This window comes from Aplidium turbinatum, chromosome 3, assembly GCF_918807975.1.
Source record: "Aplidium turbinatum chromosome 3, kaAplTurb1.1, whole genome shotgun sequence".
NCBI lineage: Eukaryota > Metazoa > Chordata > Ascidiacea > Aplousobranchia > Polyclinidae > Aplidium > Aplidium turbinatum.
Window position 1 is genome coordinate 1,578,862 of NC_137474.1, and position 18,787 is coordinate 1,597,648.

The window sequence follows — 18,787 nt, forward strand, 5'->3', positions numbered from 1 at the left end:
AATTATAGGAAAGATTGAGCTGTAAACATATTCAATTACACTTGTCTTGTAGGTTATATCAGTCTGCACAACTCTGTTAGAATCGATGTCATTGAAATTGTAGCCTGGCGGCCGGCAGTTTGACTGAAAGCATGAAACCAACTCAATTGTGAAGCCGAGACAGTTTCAAAGCTGTCCCTGTAAATATTTTTGCCATGGCACAATAAAATGACAGACATTCAATGAAAGACCTGATAGTAATATTATGGTTCTCATTATACTAAGCCTTCGGCACTAACGAGAGTAGGATGGCCAGTTCCTTTCTCTCGGCCGCCTTTACTTCAGCAACTACGCTCACCCAATTTGTTACACCCTGGGTAAAGGTGAGCGGTGCTTTTAAACAACCGGCTTAGAGTCGAACCAGGATTACATGATTGGAAAGCGAGCGCCTTATCCGCTGACGATAAATATTCGCAAAACTGACGACAATATACAGACAACAAGTGATTCACAAAAAAGTCTCATTAGATTTGCTTGGGTGGAATTTATTCACTGACTGTTGTATTCAGAGGGAACGTGAACGGTTCCAACGAAATGGAACAGACTCGCAACACACATTGCATTATACACACAACAAATTTGCAAACCCAGTTAACAAGTTCGTCCTTTGTACGTTGAATCAGCGTCTGCAGACGTTAGACCAATGTAAAAAGACGGATTTGTTTAGATGAGAATGAGCATCTTCAACGTCTTGTGTGGGTCATTGCATGGCTCTTCAGCGCTCACTGCGGACAATCATCCCAGCATATAGGATCCGCTACCTCACAATTTATGCAGTTGGCGCTCTGCCTGGTGACGGCTAAAAAATATACAATTAGTGTTAAAAGATGTTACTTAAATGTTGCTTGTGCATTTCACGAGTTTGGTGAGTTGTCTTTAGAAAAACCTGCCGCTAAAATATATGTGTACAAAGCGATTAATTAATTCGATTCCGCTCCGCCAATCAGGGTTTGTCACAGGGTTGCCATATTGGCTTTTTTGAAGCTACTATGGCAGCTAAGCTTAAAATCTGGCAACACTGAAGCCTGAGTTGGCCAGTTATAAATCGAGCATTCCGGGTCAAGGCCTATGAGAGGGGGCTACGGAGGGTACGGCGTACTCTTGAGGGCCCAGGACTGTGATTGTTGGAGGGCCCGAAATTGTGATTTTATAGTTTACGCGCAAAAATGTTTGGTTAAAACCATCCTAAACGACTGATTTCAAGCATAAAAGTTATTATTCTTTAGTCCTGGGGGGCCCGTAATCTAGTAAAATGGCCCAGAAAGGTAATCGAGTGCTTTGCGAGCAAATTAGGGGCCCAAAGTGGTAATTTACTGCTTTACGTGCAAAAATGTTCTGTTAAAAGCCCCCTAAATTAAATCATAAAATTTAGTTATTCTCCTGTCCTGGGGGGAGAGGGGCATAGTGTAGCAAAAGCAGGTTTGAGAAAATCCCGGGTGTTTTTTTTTTGTTTTTTAAAAACTATTAGACAAAGGTAGTTTTACGCTTACTTCACTTCAAAATGAATTTCGGAGTTAAAGCAGGAGAATCAAAAAAAGTGACTTCTCTCTTTCACCTCTGCTAGTGCAGGGCATGTGATGAATGCAAAAGTTAGTGAAGAAAGGTTAGGATTGGTCAGATGATTAACTTGATTATGTTTTAACAAGATGTTATGTTTGAGCTTTGGTAGAGAGCTTAGCTTGTACCAGATACATATAACACTCAGTGACGTTAACGAATTTAACATTAACACACAAAAAAACCATGAAAAAACTACTAAATCCAACGTTTTCGACACCACATAGTGTCCTCTTCAGAAATAATTATAAGCTACATCTAAGAGAAACAAAAAAATGAATTTAAAAATTTTACATTAAAGATGTACAATAAGCGACACCTCTCAACAGCACCATCAACAACTGACACAAGAATTCAATGCAGGAAACTCAAATTGGCGAGGAACAGATCACATGATATGCACAACACAAAATAATAGTTTTAATGCAGCCTGATACTATTATTGCGCACAGATGTCCAATTCTGCAGTAAAATGTTGTGTGGTGTGCAATACGCCTAAGCAAACATCACACTTTTTGCCCAAGACAAAGGGGGCCCGGAATGACTCTTCGTATCCCTAGTGAAAATTTCTCTCAGAGGCCCTGGTCCGGGTCGTATAATTTTCGCACAACTCCACAGCCCTTCAGGTCGGGACTGAATAAGCCCTTCAGGTCGGGCTTGTCTGTCTACCATCGGTTAGGGAAACATTTAATATTGGTCCGCAGAGGACAGGTCCGTTTACTGGAATTCGCTACGGATCCTTGTCGTTCCACAGTGTTTTTATTACTAACGGAACTATTAAACAGTTACAAAAACAGTACTAAACTTCCAATACCAAGTAAAGACACTGTGGGGCAGCACAACGACACTCACCAGTGTTGACAAGGGGGTTCAGGGGATGCCATTGAACCCGAGATGATTTTATGGGTCTGGAAACTAGAAGAAACTATCTCGTACTCTATGGATTGGCTTATAGCTTGTTCTCTGAGAATTGCCTTGATTTTGGACCCCGGGATCTCAATTGCTCCGGGCCTAAATTTTCCTCTCAACGGCCCTGACGAGATTTGTTTTTACGAAAAATCAACAAACCTGACACCGATGGAATATTTTTTGGAAAGTCTTTTGCATGATACTTATAGAAACCTTATGCTTGTTTCCAGTGATTAAATAATTACCACCGATGATAACCGATTGATTAAAACTCGAGATATGCCACCCACCACTGTGTATTGTTGTAAGCACGCCCTTATAGGTTAATAATTATACAACACTTAATCCGTTCATGATTTAAGAAGCATCGTAACACCTTGTTTGTTTCAAAGAAGCCATTGTTTGTACCTGCGCTTTTGGGCGAGTTTAAGTTCGCGATGGCTTTCTTACAGATGACGTCATAGATGTCTTGGTCGACCTCGTCGCCGAAACAAAGGTCAGATATTGCGCGCAGGCTCGCCTTCTTTAACTGATATATTGCTTTCTCCGAAAATTCCACTTTCTACAAAGTAATAAGATAATCCGGTAACTTGGTTGAATTCGGTTACAATTACAAACTATAATTCGAGTGAGCAACAATGGGACAGTCAGCAATTTTTTTTATATTTTGCTTGAGCCTTCAAACAAATAATCAATAAATTTGTTGATGGATTTATTGCTGTCCCATACTCCTGAAGACAATAATTGCTTTGCGTTGCAATGGCTTATTATTGTTGCGTGGCGCTACATATAATAATATTGCTCAGCTGTTTACCATCTATAACACAGTTCAGTGATGGGCATTATCGGCGATAATTTATCGGCGATGATTATCGGCGATAAATTTTTATCGCTTATCGTTATCGCTTAATTATTTTTTCAGTCATCGTTTATCGTTATCGCCAAAGGCAATATTTGATTATCGCCGATAATTAATCGCCGATAAATTTTATTTCGGATCAACACACAAGTGGAAAGAACATGAAAAGTAATATTTTTACTAGCCACCTAGTTCATGAAACTAAAATTATAACCAGTTCTTCTTCAGTGCCTGAAGTGTGTGTGCTCAGGTCGTTGTCATGGGAGGGGCATGCCCCCTGCAGCGAAGGCCCTGACAACACAATCATTTTTAGAGTTGCAAATTGCAATGCAATGAAATGCATGCAACATCAACTACTTTGCACTGTCTTTCGCAGGACACTTAAAGGCATGCCTGAAGGTGGACATGAAGATTGGCTTCCTTGCCTTCCCGTCCACTTAATCTAAATCTTCAACCACCTGGCGTAAGCCTGGATACGACGACGATTTACCTATGCGACATAGCCAACGCTCAATCAAATATTTTAATCCCACTAATACAGTGCCTTATATTGTAATTCTTATCTCAACAACTCAGCTTTCTGCCATTGCTTTAATGATGGTGTTCACAAAGAAAACAGAAAAAATTATCTGAAATTATCAGTAAATTACGATAATTATGTTATTGTTCTTGAACAAACACGACTAATTTGACAAGCTTGATGAATTTCACAGTATGCACAATTTTACTACCAATAACGCTTAAGATTACTGATAAATTTTCAAGCATTTTGCGTTTTTTGGAATTTTTTCAATTATTGCCGACTTTGCTGTAAACAGCCTTTGAAGCAGAAAGCAAAATACAAAGTTTGGAATTTTTTATGGTATTTTCATTTGATTTAATTATTTTGCCTACTGCACGTCAGCGGCAGTGTAACTCAATTGATAAAAGCATCCAACTGGTATCTGAACAGTAGCGTATTTAGGGGGGAGGATAAGGGGTGATGGCCTCCCCTAATGATCAGGTAAAAAAAATCATAAATTTTGCAAAAAAAAGTTGTAGCACAAGACATAATTGCTTGGGTGATTCATCCTGCGCAACTGTGTCACAAGACCTAAGGGGCGATAATAGGCTTTTTCACAAACTTTTGGCAAGACTTGCTCAGTTTTTGGCGAAGAAATCCGAATGCCGCGGAGAGCACCTAGACAGCAACATTGACCTAACATTCCAGCTGAAACCGCGGAGATCTATTTCAAACAAACAGTTTTTCTTCCTTTTCTTGACAATTGCATGGCACAAATTCACGAGAGATCCAATGAGCACTGCTCGCTAGCTTTTAAAGTCAGCACATGATATATCTGCCTTCATTGATTCATGAAGATGAGAACTGCCCGATCGACGAGATTTTCGACTTCTACCATGCCTACCATGAAATGCTGGATGTTGAACCAAGCAATTGCTTTGCAGCTACTGTACTATTAAATTACTAAGAGCGAATTGGCTTGCAGTTTCTGTGGATAAAATACATTCGACTTTTGTGGATGCGTGTCAAGCTGTTGAATAACTCGGCAATTATCCATAGATTACTTCGAATCTTTGCTACGCTTCCAGTTACAACTGCCTCCAATGAGCGATGTTTCAGTTCACTAAAGTAGCCTACCTGCAAAACTATTACCGCACGACCATGACCGAGCCACGTTTGGATGGTCTAGCTCAGATGTATTTAAGCAAGGATATTATACTCGAGTATGATGCAGTCATTGATATATTTGCCAAGCGCACCCATCGCATTAAACTGTAAATTGTCATTGTGAATCACCGAGAATGTTCAAAAGGTAGGCTATTCGAGGTCGGAAGGACTAACTTATTGTTTATGTTCTGAAATGTTTGATATCTTTTGTTGGTTCATTGATTGGAACAGTAACTTACTTCTACGGATTCGCTCTTGATTTTGGACCCCCTCCCCTCCTATCTGACGGCTTCAACTAACCCTCTCCCCCCATTCTGACGCATCATATGACATTTTGGTATAGCATACTCCCCCTATTTAAAGGATCAAACAAGTCTAATTTTTACCCAAGTAGAAAAAATTTGAAACAATTAACAACCATTTTCACCAAATTTGAGTTTTCCATGTACTACCGTTGAGACTACCCCTATTGGCCTCCAGCCGCTGAGTCAGCCGCTATGCGGCTGACTGACACAATGTCTTGGCCCCTCCCTAACAAACTTTCTAAATACGCCACTGTATCTGAAGGTATAATTATAAGCACGGCGGTTACCTCAGTGGTTTGATTCTGGATCAAGAGGTTGAAGATTCGATACCTACTGCCGCTGTTGCGATTCTATTCATGCATAACTTACAAAATTTTTTGTCCCTTTACAGTACATTATGTTCGATTTTTCGTCATGTTGATAAAAACAGTTCGTGCTGCATGGGATGGGGCAGCGCTAATCAACAAAAAAAAAATTATCGTTATCGGACATTATCGGCGATAATTTATCGTTTATCGTTATCGCTTAACTTTTTTTTGATTTATCGTTTATCGTTATCGCTTTAGGCATTTTTCGTTTATCGATTATCGTTATCGCTTAACTGAAAAATGAGTTATCGCGCCCAACACTGTCAGTATTATAGCAACAATGAACAAATATATCTCCTACATTTACATGAGATATAAGCTCCGTTGTTTTCCGCCTGTGGTAGCCCACTGCAGAGCAAAAGCCTTTCCCTTTTATTGTTAACCAAATCGATCGTGTGGTTTTGTATACTGGTTGGTAAACCAGGAAAGATAATAATATATAGACTACTGTTATGTTAACAAAGTAATAGGCATTAACAAGACCAACCTCAGAAAAATTAAGACTTCGGACGCATAGCAAGAAGCAACTCGTTGGAAAATTTAATGTTGACTGGAATGGTGCAAGGCAAAAAAACAAAGGGACGACAAAAAATGAAATATTTTGACAATACAGTATCAAACAAATTACGGGAATGAAAAGCATGCCGGAAGTATTAGTAAAACAAAAGACAAAGCAGAATGCAGGGAGTTCATATGGGAGATCAGTAGATGTACAAAATTGCATCTTTTGTACGTTCTTATGGTGCAAACTAAGTTGAACTATCACAAGATGTATAAAGGTGATAATCTGCTTTTATTCCGACGCTTCGTCAATCAGACACCTCTGACTTCTTCAGGCACATCGTATTAGAAGCCTGATCTGACAACAGTTCAGTTTAGTTTGTTTTTATTTTGACCACCACAACGAAAAACAATATACGCCAAACAGAGCAGAGGTCTAGAAAAAGGTAGAAGCGACAAAACGAGGACATTATAACGTGCATGATGTCAAACCAGGACAATCAGTTTAAAATATGGCACGGTTGCAACACCTTTATATATATCAGCAAATGCTGTTCAAATCAATTGCAACAGAAATAAATGATTCTCTGAAAATTTGAATCACAAATTTTGTATAAACCGTTGTAGCAATAGCCTAAGTTTACGAAATTCAGATCAATTTACTTTCATTGCTGATACAGACATGCAGTGAACAAAATATACAGCCCATGAATTTAGCGCCTACAAAGGAAGAAACAAAGCATTTTGTTGGACACAGAAGTATAACAATTACTTCCACACGATAGTTAAAGTTATCGTTTAAAGGTGAGATTTTGAATTCTAATCATGGAATGAATTCGGGTAATAATGAACTCAGCTGTGTCTCTATACGGCTGCACTGTCTGTTTTGTAAAGCGCATAGCCATAGGAGATACTTGCATCTACGATGGATCAATCAATCATCAATTATTTTATTTTTCGTCATTAACGCGTCCGGGACGAAAAAGATACTAACTACAAAAATCACTATATAATAACACGGATTAGGTCATTTCTGGCTTACCTTCAAGTCCGGTTCCTCCTGAGGTGCAGAGCAAACGCAAGCAATGCATCCCAGAGCGATCAAGAGTGCCAACTTCATTGTTACCTCCGTTGTGACGAGATAATTACAATCCAACTGCAAACAATTTTCCACTGTTGCTCTTTTATAACAAAACAATGGCAGTTTTATGACCGGAACTTATTTATAATCTAAATTTGTTTGCATAAGCTATTTCAAGAAATGGCTCAGGAAAGTATGATTTACAAACCATAAGAGATAAACCTTTATGAGCAAACAATGCCATCGAGATGCTCAGATAGTGCGAAAGCGATGTCAAGATAGATTGCAGAAAAAAAAAATACAACATCAGCTAAAAGTGAAAGATTTTAGACGCTACGCTTTATATGCCAATAAATCACGAAGCAATTTTGACGAAACGTATTAGCATTACCCCAGACAGCAAAAATCCGTCATTTCTACATTGATTCAACGTCTGCAGACGATTTTGTGATTTGGTATCTTCCGTTACGTTGGTATGGCACATTTTGTTGTTACCGTGCATATAAAGATTTATTCTCAATGATATTTATTGATAAGCCAATAAGGTTTAAATCTTTGTACGGAACTATGGATAATATACAGTTGGGTTAGAATCGTTTTATCAACCTTGGATAAAACCCTGCTTGTGGGATTGGGAATATGGATAAATATTCACCTAGTTAGTCTCGTGTGGCTGTTCAAGTGCACACTCCGGGAGGCATATTTACAAAAGGTTCCCTATTTTGTGCCTATCTCGAAAACTGACCAATCAGAAGCCGTATCGCTTTCTTACGTCATTGCGTCATTTACGTTTTCTTTCTTTGGTCTTCTGCTAGTTGTCTTAATGTCTGGTACAGGAGCAGGCTGGTAGGTTAAAGTTCGCAAGTTAGTCAGTTAAATGAAATGAATGAAAGCGCGCATAAAATAATTATCAATGGAAAATGAGTTAGTGTATTTTTCTTGGCACTCGATGTAGCAGTTATAGCAAGTTAGTCAGTTAACTGTAGCCTAGGTAGCCTACTGGTGCAAGTGAAATTGAGCCTGACAAATTGGCAATGTTAATTTTTTTTTTTTTTTGGGGTAGCCTAACCTAGGCAATTGCTGGCATCATGGCTTCTCAGGTAGCCTACCACCTGTGCAATTGGTAAAGCGGTTAGAACGTTGCAAACTTGAGAAAGCCTGTGCAATTAATATCTTTCTCCAAGCTGGCTAATAAAACCACAGATAGTCTAGGCTGGTTGCCAGGGGCAGCAAAGTTGCCAAAGTTTAAAAATGAACAGCTGTTTCAAATATTGAAATTAAGAGAGCGAGGAGGTTCTGCTATTAACATTTTCTATTTCTACGCATAAATTCGTTGTCCTTGAAAGATTTCTGATTTCATCAGAATTGTAAGGCATGCAGTGCATGTATGGAGAATACGCCACTGAATTAAGCAATGTTTTATTACAATTGCACACATTTTGCTCCCTAAAGTGGTTCTGTACGGTTATAGCTGTAGGCCTGGGCTAAAATAGGAAGTAAATCAATATTGGCTAACTAAAAGGCTAGCTTGTTAGTAGTCCAGAAAGTTATTTATAAACAAAAGTATATACATACATAACTTATGTTAAATTTTAGTAGCAATCCAAGGTTTTAATCGGATCTTTCATTTAGGTTTTATTGTGATTAATTCAGTGCTTTAATAATCTATATTTGTGAAATGGGGTTTGTGTGTTGTGTTACAAGTCTTGCAATACTGCAGTGAAAGTACCAATGTTTTAATTTCCGAAAGATGAAGAAATGAAAAAAAGATGCTGCCTGTTTCATAAATTTAATTGCAAATGTGTGGAAAATCATGTCTGCTACAACACCTACAAAAGGTAAGAATAAGATCAAAAGAATGGCTTTAGTGTGATTGTTAAATTTAATTAATTAGATTGAAATTGTGTAGAAGGACAACAGTACTTATTACGGCCCAGCAAATAAGTTTTGCTCATTTATTCACTGTCTTCTGACTTTAATTCGAGACAAAAAAGGTTCGTTTAGGCGAGGATAGTAGGCCTAGGTCTAAATTGTATGTTGTGTACCAATGGGTGTACACTACTCAGAAATTGCTAATGTGCACTGTATTTTTTCAGCTTTTCGAAAAAGAGATGAGACGTGTTCTCCAATTGAAGCTGATGGAATCAAACAACAACCGAGTTTGACCTTCTTGGGAAAAGCTAGAGATCTATTTATACTTTGGAAAAAAATAAACCTTTCTGGGCTCACTTCACAGACATTTACTGCATGCATTCAGACCATGGGTGCGGTTCCAGAGTTCGAGCAACATTGATAACCAACCATCATTTCACCTATGTTATTTGTTATACCTCACAGCCAATGGAGTTGCTACTCTCATATACACCCAGTTTTTTCAAGCGTGCTTGGTATTGTACTGTAATGTTTATTGTATGCTTACTTCACATTTATTTACAGCCAATCGTATGAAGTGAGTATTGGTGAAGTTGCTGTTGTATTCTTATTGAATAAGATCAAATTTTCATTGATTAGCAATACCTTATTGTGGCAGGGTAGATTGTTTATCAGTGTGTTGTGATTTGACTACATAATCTCCTGGTCATTCCGGACTATTTTTGATGGCCATATCTCGAAGAAGTATTTGCTTATTTTTTATTTCTTTTTTTTAACATGTGATATATTTTATTAAATACAGGTCATCTTTACGAAGCAGACACAAAATGCTGACTTTTAATAAGTAATCACCCTATCTACGAAGGGATAGGCCTATAGCTGTTTGCATGATTAACTGTCTTAGTCATTGATTAAGTATATTTACGTCTACTTGTGTATATCACGAAACATAGTGTACCGTAATCTAAATGGCGATATAAAGTAGATATTTACACTATAGAATATTTGACTTGGGTAAATTTGATCAAAGTGTTGGAAGCATTAATTACGTTGTTCAAATTGCTTGTATCATCAATCTTATCATTTACTTGCTTCCTTGATTGTCACTATTGCATGGTATTGTGCTCTGTCATGTTACACCATCTGACGTAGGCTATCTTCTTAAAGAAGTATAAATTGTAGTAAATAAATTTTATGCATAACGTTTATGTTTTCATCTTACCAATAAAGTATCCTTAAAGATGACAATCATATTCCAATCATATGCAGGACATATTTAAGCAGGATGAAGAGCAGCTGTTTACATTTGAATCATGCCAGGTGGTAAGATTATTGGTAGCCTATCAACGAGCTCCTGCAGAGCGTGCTCTTTGTGACCATAGATCAATATAACCTGTTTAAAGGTATGAACACTGATCCTTTAGACAAGTTCCATGCAGCGCACTTCTCTGCAGTGGCGTAGCAGCCACTTGGCGGTTCTGGCTCTGCGCCAGGGGCGGAAAAATGAGGCTGCACAGTGCACACAGCACGAGAAATGAAGTAATGCAAAAATAAAGAAAAAGTAAAACAAGAAAATGATTTACAAAGAGACAGCTAGTAGCCTACACCTTAAAAAATTTAAAGATATAACAACAGCTAAAAAGCTCGAGTTGCTTCTTGCGTGATGTTGGATAGCTGTAGCCTGTACTTCGTCTGTTGTTCAATTTTTAGTAACATTTATTACCTCATAAATCTAGAGGAGTTTCTCAAAGCTCAAAATGATAAAGTCGTATTTACGTTCTACCATGAATGATGATCGGCTATCAGCTCTATCGATTCTTTCTATAGAAAGAGATTACGTTCAAAAACTTAATTTTGAAGATATTATCGCTGATTTTGCTTCGGCGAAAGCTCGAAAAATTCAATTTTGAGGCGGCTATTGATCTATTATTTGCCTAATACATTTGTTGTCCATTTTTTGTTTTTTATTTTGTCGTTGAGTCTTCCACATTTTTCTTTTATTTCATTAGAAAAACAAAGATATCCTTACTTAACGCCAACGGTTTGATTTCTAATATGCTTTGTATTTTGCATTTGGGTTGCAAACGCAGAAAGTTATGAGTCAAAATTTGTAAATTATAAAGTCAAAATTTCAAGATTTCAACTTCAGTGAAATGTTTGCAACATAATAGGAATGAGATGTAGGGGTGAAATGCTTTCTTTTTGTCCGATAGTCCAAATCTAAAATTGCAGATAAAATGTATTGTAAGAATTGGATAATCATCACGGTTCATTACTGCACATTGTATATTCAGTGATTATTTGATATACAGTATACAAAAATATTACGAGATATAGCCTGCCACAGTATTAGCCTAGTGATTAGCCTGCCAGACAGCAGAGCAGACACGAACAGCGAGCAAACTAAAGTTGCCAGATGTTTTTAAAATTTATAGCCCAACTGCTACTGAAAAGTAGCCCAGTCGTCGAAAGTGATGAAACAAGTCCAGAATATAGCCAAAGCTTTTTTTGTGAAAATAAAACAAAACAAGAAAAAACGCCACTGCTAACATTTTTCCGCGACTTTGAAATAAAACTAGCCTAACTCCAGGGGAAAACCGCACAACTGGCAATCTTGGAGAAAACCTACGAACTCGACGCAATCACGCAAAGAAACTTTGCAAATGAGTTGACGTGAGAAAGCGATACGGCTTCTGATTGGTCAGTTTTCGAGATAGGCACAAAATAGGGAACCTTTTGTAAATATGCCTCCGGGAGCTGAACCAGCATCGCCCGATCTTGTCCCTATGTTGGCTGTGGAAGGTGTTGCTGCAGAGTTACCAGGGAGGACGTTTGGAATGGCTGTGAAGACTATCATGCTTTAACTTTGCTGTAATGGCTGAATGTAAAACAAAAGTAGTTATACTCTGATATCAAGTTTTCAATTGTAAAGTTACTACAATGTATAGCCTACATAGCAGCAAACGCTATTGATTGTTTGCTCATTTGAGGATTATTCGAAGTCTTTTTACAATGAAATGTTGTTGTTGTTTCGTATGACGCTATTTTGTTACAAGTCCAAGCAGTTTTCTTTTAGCCAATTCATAAGGACGTTGTTGCATTGGTGGACTGTGAGGTATCCTCCTTCAAGCTTGGTTATTGAAGGTTCCAATATACTCTGCCGCTACAGTGGAAAGTGAGAACGTACAACGTGTGAAAACAGGGTTTCAAAGTTTTTTTTATTCAAATATTGGGGAATTAGATTCATGAAATAAAGAGTTTGCAAAATGAAGACTAGTCAGGACAAAGCATTTCCAAAAATATAATCATAATGATCTTTTATGAGCCGGCTCGATTTCATCGAGACAAGTTGCATAATAATTTATTAAGCACACTAATTAAAAACAATTTCCAGTTTTTGGCAACACCCATATGGACGACAAGCAACAACAACATCAATTTGAGATAATATATTAGATCACGTGACTACGCGACAGTCAACGCGCGAGTTAGAAACGTCACAAAGCTTTTCCTGCTTCACAAATGACTGTGCCCTACCTCGAACTATCATTATGGCTGTTTGGAATAGCTATCATAAGAAGTTGGTCTTGCCAAGTTATTTAAAAAGAAACAAAAACAAAAAATCTTTATTGTTTCGCCTTCAACAACATGTGTTGAATGAATTTCAACAAGAGTGACCCACTAGATTGCACCATGTATACAGTAAAAAGGAACCTGCTACTTGTTATCAACAGTGACGCAATAATGAGACTGTCAGCTGATCGGGTGTCATAAAGGCATTCGAAACATGTTGCATCGTCATTCAGCAGTTATCAAAAGCAGATGTGCAAACTTGTAAAAGGACGGAAGTCTAGATAAGTTAAGCATGAGAAAGTATGTAGAAGTTTTTTAAAGAGGGTTGAAATGAGCGACTGAGAATTTTGAATCTAATATTGTTATTTTTACCCCCAAAGTTATCCCATAGACTTTACAAACAAAGACAAAGCTTTTCTTACAAAAACATTGTGACTTTTGTTATTCTTTATTTTGTATGTGTGCTACAGGCCCTGGTGTGCTACTGCAGTTTTGAGACCGAGTTAGAATTTACATTAGCGTAATTAGAAATGTGCAGCCGTAGCTAAACTAAAGCCTATTGACATTTTTTGTGATGGAAATTTCGTGTCGTTGACGTAAAAAGTTGTTTAAAGAAGAAGGTTAGTTTTGTGATTTAGCTTCCGCTGAGAATTGTGAAGAAAGTTAAATTTTTAAAGATTATATTTGTTTTCGAATTTCGAGCACTCCTATTTCTTCTCTCGTGTTGTCGCTATAATATGTTAGGGCATCCGTTGGTTAGCCACTGCCTGGTGTCGTCATCTATAGAAACTAGGCCTTCCATACCATGAGGTGGTCTGTATAGCCGGCAATCCTTGATAATGTGGGCCGCCGTCTGCATTTCACCACACTCACAAGCAGCACTTATTTGACAATACAATACTCCTATTTGACAATACAATATGCAAATAACAATTTTTAGCCTAGATACCTAAATGCTAATTTTTCCGATTAATGGATTCCTAAAAAAATTATTCATTAAATTTAAGAGACTTTTCATGAAAACATTAGCCAACAAAATCTCCATGTTTTGAAAAACTTTATGTCTTTAAAGATCTTATAACAATCAAAAAATAAAGAGTCCAAAATGTAGACACCAAACTCATGTTCAGCAAACAAACGTTTCGAAAACTATACTGTCTTTATCTTCAGTGGTATATTATATTATTCAGTGGTATATATGGTATATTATATACCAATGAAGATGAAGACAGTATAGTTTTCGAAACGTTTGTTTGCTGAACATGAGTTTGGTGTCTACATTTTGGGCTCTTTATTTTTTGATTAGATTAACCAGGCGTTCCAACCATTTTGCTCCTATCTCATAACAAGTTGCTTATTTTTAGGTTCATTGACTGTGTAATTTTTTGAACTTGCATGAGTAATCAACCAGATGCCATTCACCAGGCACATCACCATGACAACTGTCATGCTCCATCAGATTTGCGCGTATACTTCAATTCTGAGCCGCCATCTTTAAGTAATCAACCCAATGCAAGTGAGTTCTGAACAGACGATTACCAACGAAGTTTACGTTTTGTTTGCAATGGTGTTTACATCAAATGCGACATTGAGCCGCTCTTGATTTATTTTCAGAAGTACCAACAAAGAAGGTCCGCACGTGGATGTTGATCCTCCTCGCTTTTGGCGTCTGCTTCTTTCTTGCTGGAGTTTCGTTGATGACGCGCAGCACTAAAAGATCCGAATATAATAAGCCAGAATTTGTTGCAGGATCAGTTCTACTTGCCTTAGCATTGGCATCATTTCTTGCAGTAGCAGTTTTGTGTTTTTATCATCGAAAAAAGTTGTGTGATGATAACATCTTTGGAAGTGGTCGCGAAACATCGGGATGCGGAATCGAAAATCCCGGGTTTTATTTGCCGACGCCAACTCATAGAATAAAAACTCGTTTTGAAATGGTCAAAACTAACAAGGACAATATTCCAACGACAAGTGGTGTGTCACGCTTGGACGCCAACAACGACCAAACCTCAACTCCAAAAAGACGAAACACTTTTCCGATATAAAAACCAACACGCAGTCTATGTAGTAGGCCTACAGTGCACTACATTACCTAATACTTTAAATCGTAGCTGTGAGGGAAGCAATTGTATTAGTATCAGTACGGTACTACAAATAATATTATGAGACATTTTGCTGCCCAATTTTACCGATTTTTTCAAAAATGTGCAGCTGTAAAATCATTGAACAGCCTATATCCTTACGTCATGGTTCATCAATTTTACTTATCTGTTACCTAGCTGTGTGTCTTTTCGGTACCTGTAGATTTATGAGCTAGGACATGTAAAACCATCATAATGTGTCTGTGCTGGAACCCTGAAATTTAACTTTTCTGCAATATATATATATTCTGTTAGCATGTTTTGCATAATTTTCCATGTGAACAACATAATAGGCTAATGTTGTCAATTGTAACAGCTTGCTGTAATGATGATCACATTGCGTTGAACAACAGTTGATAGTTCATTATGGCTTGGAATGCAACTTGAAAAAGGAAAAACTGCCCCTGACGCAATAAGTGTCAGACACACCACCTGTGTCAGAGGTGGACACAGCAAGTATCTTTAGGGGGGAGGGTGGATTTAAAAAAACACAATGATGTGTTGGTCTACAATAATCTAACCTTGAAATTACGTCATGAATAAAGTTATTTTTCTGTGTTTTAAGGGGAGACAATCGCCTTAATTGCCACCATCCCCCCTTCGATGTGCCACTGATCTGTTTCAATATTTTTATCTTCTTTTGCACCACGAATGTGATCAGTTGTCCCCGTTAAGTAGCCTACGTTTGCTTTGCTGGTACAAAGCTTCAGTTGCACCTTTGCTTCTGATTTGATTTTATATGCAAATTAAAATAGGTAAAAAATGAAAAATACCGGCAAGCAATCATCCATATTAGAAAAAATAACAGCAATTTACTTTGTATCAACATCTGGCAGCTCACTAGTTCTTGAAACAGAATATAGGTAATATAAGTAGGGCGATTTTTTGCAACCTAAAAAATTCAAAAAAGTGACTATAATTTTGCAAAAAAGTATCTAAAAAGTAACTTTATTCAACGAAAACAAGAAAGCGAAAGAAAAAGCAGCAATTCAACATAAATAACCCCCATAAATTAGCTTCAATTTGTGCTCAAATTATATTTGCACATTCAAATTACACATATGTAACGTATTACATTCTCTGGCAGAAAGTTTCTGTCAATCAAACACTTTAGCTGTTGCAGGAAAAACAAGTGGTTAATATAGTTAACACAATTTGTTTCATCGAAAAAATTACTTTACGAGTTTTCCGGAATACACGCTATACGAACAAGCATGGGCTCGTGCAAACCTAAAATCCGTACCATAGTAGAAGCAGTGCCGGTCTTTGGGGTGTGCAAACCGTGCAATCGCACAGGGCCCGCAAATTAGGGGGCCTGCAATTTACTCAGAAAATGCAGAAATTTTGTCATTTCCAATGGAAAAATTCAACAAGTGAATTCAACAAAGGAATTAGCAACAAGAAAACATAGAGACTCAATGGGTGCTGCAACCTATTTTGTCCCCTGAACATTTCGTACCCTGAAAAGATCGAGAAAAAAAACAACAGAGCCGAAGTCGCTGATCGGAGTTGCCGCAAACATTTCAAAATTTCTCTCGATCTTTTCAGGGGACGAATAAGGTCGAAATTTGATTTTGTTGCACGATTTCAGGGTACGAAATCGGGGTACGAATTTTTCAGGGGATGAAATAGGTTGCATCCAGACTCAACATAGAGACATAGCTTTATTGCCAAAAAATGCCAAATAAAGCATGATCTTATCCTTTGGCTATGTCACCGGACAGCACCACTTTACAGTAATATTCATACCCAAATTTTTGTTGAACAATGCCCCAAATTCAAACTAATTTTTTAAAATTTTCTGGGGGTGGTCCCCCAGACCCCCCGCCGCCGGATGACGCCTTCGGCGAGCACGCCGTCAGGCTTCGCCCGCTGACCGTCAAACCACCCCCTCCCCTTTCAAAATACCTAGCTACCCTACTGAATTGGATCATTGTCATTGGGGCCCGCAAAGCATATTCCGCACAGGGCCCGAAATACCCTAAGACCGGCACTGGTAGAAGATATATTAAGTCTTAGCATTAGGCGTAGCCTACATAGAATGTAAATTCATCTCTACAGTAGCAATGAAAGATAAATAAACAAGGGAATTAGGCAAAAAAGTAGGCTATGCAAAATAAAGTGACCTAACAAATGAAAAGTACGGTTACCTAAAAACACAAAAAGTGACTTTTGGTAACTTTATAACTTCTTAAATATTGACCCCACAACCATGAAATTTTGGTTCTAGGTTTCTTTTGTTAATTGGTAGGCTACAACTTAAAAAAAGTAACTTTAGTGACAAAAAATCGCCCTAGTAAAAAGCTTTGGAGAAAAGAGATTTCAGGGATGTTGAGAACTAAGTGTTTAGTTGAATGAGTTTCGCTTTTAGCAGCATGATCGTTGCTTACTTCACAGTGTAGATTCAAACGATCTGTTATAGCCTGATGCTGCGGGTTCTTTTTGGCAATATCAAATTACACTAGCTTTCGGAACACAGTTCCCTAGTCATGTGCTATGACATTCGTCATTCACTCATTCGACATTCGTCATAGCACATGACTAGGGAACTGTGTTCCGAAAGCTAGTGTAATTTGATATTGCCAAAAAGAACCCGCAGCATCAGGCTATAACAGATCGTTTGAATCTACACTGTGAACTAAGTGTTTATTTTAGACCAATAACCATTAAACCAAACAATAAAATAACATTGCTTCTGTAAAAGATAGGCTGCACGAAAACAAAAGTTAAATCTACTTTGAGGAAACATTGGATGCCAAGATAACTGATGAAGAAAAATTGCTACACAGACTGACCTTTCAAATATGGTAGTTCAGAAGTTGTTTCTGGTAGAACACAAGAGTCGACTTGCTTTCGCAACGTCGACCAATGGGAGTGAGGACTAGTCCCCCACAGTAGGTTACATCATTATAACATAGCACGATGCCCTTCAGTGCCATTGTTCTTTGTATACCGGACACTTGTATCATTACTCGATAATGAGCTGGTAGATGGGCATTATCGATATATCTTATCTTAAAACCTTAAAACTTAAAAAATAGCCTTTCTGCAACAAAAGTGCCTTTTTTCATATTCCTGCCCCCCTCCCCAGTCAAAAATCGTTTCGGCACCTCTGTCACCCTGTGTGTCTCCTTTCCATTCAGCAGCAATTGTTATAGTTACGTGAATGTCGAAAAGTTTGGGTGTTCATCAGGATAATTTGTCGTTTCTAGCACTATTTGCAACGTTCATCTGATGAGAGTAAAAACAAAAACAAACAAGTTGATTTATTACTTCACTGAATTAATTTTGTCATGGTGGATGTTTTTGCTTTTCCATAGTAAATATCACTAGGCTATTGACGGAATGCTGGTCGAGCAAGTCAAAAGCTTCAGCCTACCTATTTGGGACACACAATAACTGAAAATGGCAGATGCGATACGGAAATATTGAGACGAATAGAAATAGCAAGAAACAACTTTGTAAAAATAAAAAAGACATTAACAACACGCAAAATTAACATCAACACTTGAAAACGAATTATGAAATGCTACATAATTATAGACTACGTTGCTTTACAATGCAGAAACATGGACACTGTCATCACAAATGGACGACTTGAGGCATTTGAAATGTGGATTTATAGAAGAATGCTTAAAATTTCATGGAAGGATAAAATCACAAACAAAGGTTGGTTGGTTTTGAATATTTTATCCTCGGACTGACAAAGCCTTGATTGGTTGTTCCTGGTAGTTTGGCATACTTGTAGAAGCTCTTGATGCAGGGCCGGTTACCGAGATTAACAGAGTGAAATTTTCCGATTGTTGAAGTGTTGTTGCGGGGGAATTATTCCATCCATTATGTGCCGCTGAATGGAGAGCAGTCCTTAGAATGCGTTACTCAAGCGCACACCCCGAGAGTCGAACCAGCGCCG

At 37.9% G+C, this 18,787-nt stretch overlaps 2 protein-coding genes across 2 annotated transcripts; one reads left to right on the plus strand and one right to left on the minus strand.

Moving 5' to 3' along the window:
- Window positions 1-478: 478 nt before the first annotated feature.
- LOC145766973 (uncharacterized) lies at window positions 479-7,381 on the minus strand. Its single transcript, XM_082578695.1, has 3 exons — window positions 7,250-7,381; window positions 2,914-3,067; window positions 479-838 (listed from the first exon to the last, which is right to left on the minus strand). The coding sequence occupies exons 1-3, from the start codon at window positions 7,325-7,327 to the stop codon at window positions 762-764; spliced, it is 309 nt and encodes a 102-aa protein (XP_082434821.1). The 5' UTR covers window positions 7,328-7,381; the 3' UTR covers window positions 479-761.
- A 5,894-nt stretch (window positions 7,382-13,275) lies between these two features.
- On the plus strand, window positions 13,276-15,994 carry LOC145766971 (uncharacterized). Its single transcript, XM_082578693.1, has 3 exons — window positions 13,276-13,353; window positions 14,098-14,249; window positions 14,348-15,994. The coding sequence occupies exons 2-3, from the start codon at window positions 14,129-14,131 to the stop codon at window positions 14,776-14,778; spliced, it is 552 nt and encodes a 183-aa protein (XP_082434819.1). The 5' UTR covers window positions 13,276-13,353; window positions 14,098-14,128; the 3' UTR covers window positions 14,779-15,994.
- The last annotated feature ends 2,793 nt before the right edge of the window (window positions 15,995-18,787 follow it).